Below are 4,497 nucleotides of genomic sequence, written 5' to 3' on the forward strand. Positions count from 1 at the left end.
AGTGTAGTGTTAAAGAGGCCAAAGGATCAAACAAGGTCAGGCATGGGACTGGAGCAGAGCTGAGGCTCAAGTGTGAGGAAGATGCAGTGGTCAGACTTGGTTTCAGAGAGTAAGAGAGCACAAATATGAGTGTGGAAGAGGGGTGAGTTTAAGGGTGGAGATCAGGATGGGAGATGGTGTTAGTTGAGGTCTTGGGTAGGTTAGCGGTGAGGTAAGACACAGGGAGCTGGAGGGAAACAGGGTTTCAGTGATGAAGGTAAGAGAATATGAAAAGCATGATACTGGCATGGACTGCAAGAGGCATGACTATCCCTGGAATGAAAGAACCTTCATGTTTAAGCAGGGCTGTCTGTGGCACCTTCAGAGAGAGTGGGAATCACTCTTTCAGCAGAGCAGGCTGCCTCATCACCTGCCTGAGGGAGCCCTCTCTCTGCCTGGCTTTAGTTGCAGGGCCTCGTGCCAGCCGTATCGCTGGGACAGATACAGGAAGACTCCTTCTTCCAATTCTAGCACTAAAGGAGCATGGACTGGTGGTGGGATGCTTGCAGATCATATGTTCAACTTTCCTTAAAAAGTGGATTCTCCTGCCCAGCCCAGGTTTGGGTTAGGCATTACCTGATGTATATAACATACACCTATATACATATAACATATAAAGATGTATATATGTATATATGTTAGGGATATAACCAAAAATTAATCTCGGGTCTACAGGCTCTCCTTTACCCACCATAAACAATGTGACTGCTTGAAATATGGATGCCAGACATGACCTGTGACAGCTCCTTTCCCTTCCTGTAGGTCCAGCTGGCTGAAATGGAAGCATTGTCTCTCAACTCAGACAAGTCCTCTTCCATCCTTCTAGGAGATGAGTCAGACAATCGTAGCACTTCTCAGCTGAGCCCCAAGGACATCAAGGTTAGCCCCAGACTAACCTTGGGGATGTTGCACTATGTGTTGTACTATACTTCTGCCCGTGCTCATTTGAAGTGCTCTGTATTCATCCAGATGTGCCTGTTGAAGAATATAAATTCTGGTCACTTTTTTCAAGAGCTACTCCATAAAGACATATTGTGGAGAAGCATTTGAGGAGAAAAAAGTTATGTATGTTCTTAAAAGTTCTCTTCACTACTGTCAGTAACATTCTCTGAATGAACCTAAATATAGGGGATTTGGACTGGAAACCTAAGCACCTCAGCTAGCTCAAAGGATCAGCCTAGGGCTAAATCTTCAGAATCAGCCCTTCCAGAGGCTTTTACAAGTCTGCTTTGTCATCCACCATTAAATGTCACAAGGCTTTGTCCTCACATTTTTTCCAGCAGGATGGCCAGGACAGCTCTGACTCCAATGGGGTAGGCAATGTGGGGGAATGCCTGCTCCCAGTATCCAGTGCAGACAGTTCTACAAACCCAGACAGTTACCTGTGTGAAATGGAAAAAGCTCCTTTCAACTCAGTCCAGTCTTGGCTAAAGCACGAAAGTACCAAAGGTGAGCATGGCTCTGATCATTCTCCAGGTCTGCTGAAAGGGTGGGTTGGTTCAGCTCATCTGCATTTTTCCTGCCTCTCCCCTGCCAGAAATGGAGTAAATGTGACATGGGGTTACACTAACCAAGAACTAGCTTTCCGTTTGCCAATCTCCAGGAATGGGGTGAGGAGCAGTTCCTTCTTCTGCTGCTAGATCTTATATCCTCCCTCAGACTTTCCTATGTGAAGTATCATGAAAGGGTGGATTCCCATTCACAGTAGTGCATCTATGCACAGTCAGAGAAGAGTGGGGACAGACTCTCCTGACATGTCAAGTGGATGAACTGTGCTCACTTGGCATGGTAAAACATTGCTGTGCCCTGAGACCAGGTTCCTCAAGTACAGGCTCAGGGAACATGTGATATATGTCTGCTCTTGGTGGAAGTGTTCCACTTCTGCCCTAGAAAGCGTGGTGGCCTCCATTGGGCTCCAGGTTCCCCAAACCACTACTTTATTCATCTCACTTCATCCCTTGCCTAGCAGGGTCTGGGATGAAAGTCCTCTAGCAGTGATAACATAGTGGAATCAAGGCCTTAAAGCTCAGTAGCAGCAACAGGAGAGACAAGCTAAGCTGTTGTTTTATGGCTCTGAGCTGTGTTAGATCTTCCAGGTCTGGTGCAGGTTTTTGGTCCTTGTGTAGAAAGTGAACACTAGACTGAGGCTTCTTGGCCAGGAGAGTGTGTTACTAAAATCTTTCAAACATTGCACTTGTAGGACTTGTAGCAATGTGGGCACCAAATCAAATTGGAGGACTCTTCAACTTTATTTTTTTTCTTTCTGTTTCTGTTTTCCTCCCCATTTCTTTTGGTGCTTCGTCAGTCCCTCCCAGCCCCTTCTCTGCAGGTGCATCTTGCCCAGTGTTACCAGTACCAGCAGAATTTTTCCACCCAGCTATCTCTGCCAACCAGACAGGGCCTGAGAAAGTCTCGTGTCCACGCAACCTTCCTAAGATCTCTCTGCAAGGCTCCTGGGCATCACTGAGATCTCCGAGTGTGAACTGTTCACTTCTTCATCAGGTGAGGGCTTCCACTTCCGTCTGCTGGGAGAGGTTGATCTTCACAGCACACCCAAATAAAGGGTGCTGAACAGAGAGGAAGGAGAGGATGGAGAGAGGCAGCTATGGTCATGGGCTGGCCGACCTGGATGTTGGAGGAGCACAGTGGACTGCAGAGTGCAGGATGGTTAGGGAGGAGAGAGGGTTGTATAGCAAAGGGGTGTTGTATAGCTCTCGCTGTCTGAAATCATATATTCTTCTGCTTTGCATCAAAAACTAGTTTGACAGCTGCAGCCCTGAATGAAAACAAAATCACATCACCTCTTAGCTCTCCCCTGGATCCCCTGCACCACGTGCGCTGCAGACATCTGCACGCATAGCAGCCGCAGTGTGAGCAAGGGAGATGACAGCCTCTTAGTGCCGTGACTCCAGATCACGAACCTTCTTGGTTGTAAGAGGCTTCTCCCCACCTGCCTCCTCCACAGACTTTCATGCCACATTCACACACCACATTCCTGAGCTTGCTATTTTCCCCAGCCCCCTTAGCTTTTACATCCCAGAAAGGTGTATCTCTTTCTGAAAAGGCAGCTATTTCTCACTAATGAGAGAGAAGAATAAAAATGTTGAGGGAAGATGGAAAGTCTCTGAAGAGCAGAGAAGGCAGGGATCAAAGTCCAGTAGAGATCCCTGATATTGTTTGTGGAAGATATTCCAGGAACAATTCCCGTTTGAGGAGTACAGGGACAGTCTATTCCAGACAAACTAAAAAATACATTTAGAATCATAGAATCATGGAATAGTTCGGGTTGGAAGGGACCTTCAAGGATCATTTAGTCCAATCCCCTGCAATGAGCAGGGACACCTTCAAAGATCAGGTTGCCCAGAAGCACATCCAGCCTGGCCTTGAATGTCTCCAGGGATGACACATCCACCACCTCTCTGGGCAACCCGTGACAGTATTTAAAAGATGTTATCCAGCAGTTTGTGATAAGATACTGTTGGCACAATACAAATGTCTATAAATTCACCAACAATAAGTTTAAGCCTCAAGCTGAGACCACTGAGTTGTTGCAGTGTTGAAACTTCTGATACAAGAAGAGAAAGAGCTCTGGAGCTGGCATATCACTGAGGCAAAAGTACTGAACTGTTGTAAAGGAGAAATTGCTACACTTCTGATTATGTGATGCAGACTGTATTGAATAGCTATGGTTCGGGAGACTGCTCCCAGTCCTGTGTGCATCATTCCCAATGCTGTGTGTGATGTGTGTGATCAGTGATGATCTCGTAGCGCATACCGATTTCCTAGGAGCAACAGAAATACAGTTTAACTGAGCTCCAGCACAAAGAAATAAAGGCTGTTTCCCCTTCCTGCTGGAAGGGGACCCCACTTTTCTGCCCTGAACACCATCTTTGCCCCTAATGCTTGTCAGAAGAACCATGAGTCCTCTTTTCCCTTCCCAGATATTGCTGATGTTTGAATGAGAGGGGGTCTATATACAAAGACTGAGGTTTGTGTACAGAAGTCCCCTGACTTCCTGCCAGCTGATGGTTTTGATGTGTCCACAGCCTGTGTGGCAGGATCCACAGGGAAGTCAGAAGTGAGGACCCACAGGGAACGTTGGCTCTGCTGCCTCCTGGACCACCTGTGACCACAGACAGCCTAGCAGCAGGGGCTGCAGAACTCACAAACCCAGGACTCACTCCTTCCCTTTGATAGAGCATTTCACATGGGAGGGGAAGATTCATCCTGAGCAGAACGAAATTAGAGCTCAAAATATTGAAACCTTCCTCCTACTCCAGAAGGGAATCCTCTGGGCATGCTGCAGGGCTGATGCTTTGTAGCATTGGTCAGGTAGTTCGTAGGTGCCCTCCCCAGCAGAGGACAGTGAGAGAGGAATTGGAGTTTTTCCCCTTTTTCTGTAATTGTGGTTTATTTTCACTCAAAAAATTATTATTTTTTTTAAAAAAGGCGAAGTCT

At 46.9% G+C, this 4,497-nt stretch overlaps 1 protein-coding gene across 1 annotated transcript in view; it reads left to right on the forward strand.

The window, feature by feature from the left end:
- The window catches only part of LOC104408423 (voltage-dependent T-type calcium channel subunit alpha-1I-like), a gene marked incomplete at both ends in the record, with an annotated part of 24,190 nt that extends 21,649 nt beyond the window's left edge, over positions 1-2,541 (forward strand). Inside the window, 3 exon segments of the mRNA XM_010018031.1 lie at positions 802-918; positions 1,323-1,488; positions 2,345-2,541. Of these exon segments, the coding sequence (XP_010016333.1) occupies positions 802-918; positions 1,323-1,488; positions 2,345-2,541 (480 nt within the window).
- Between the last annotated feature and the right edge of the window lie 1,956 nt (positions 2,542-4,497).

This window comes from Nestor notabilis, unplaced genomic scaffold (assembly GCF_000696875.1).
Source record: "Nestor notabilis isolate BGI_N333 unplaced genomic scaffold, ASM69687v1 scaffold2417, whole genome shotgun sequence".
Classification (NCBI taxonomy): domain Eukaryota; kingdom Metazoa; phylum Chordata; class Aves; order Psittaciformes; family Psittacidae; genus Nestor; species Nestor notabilis.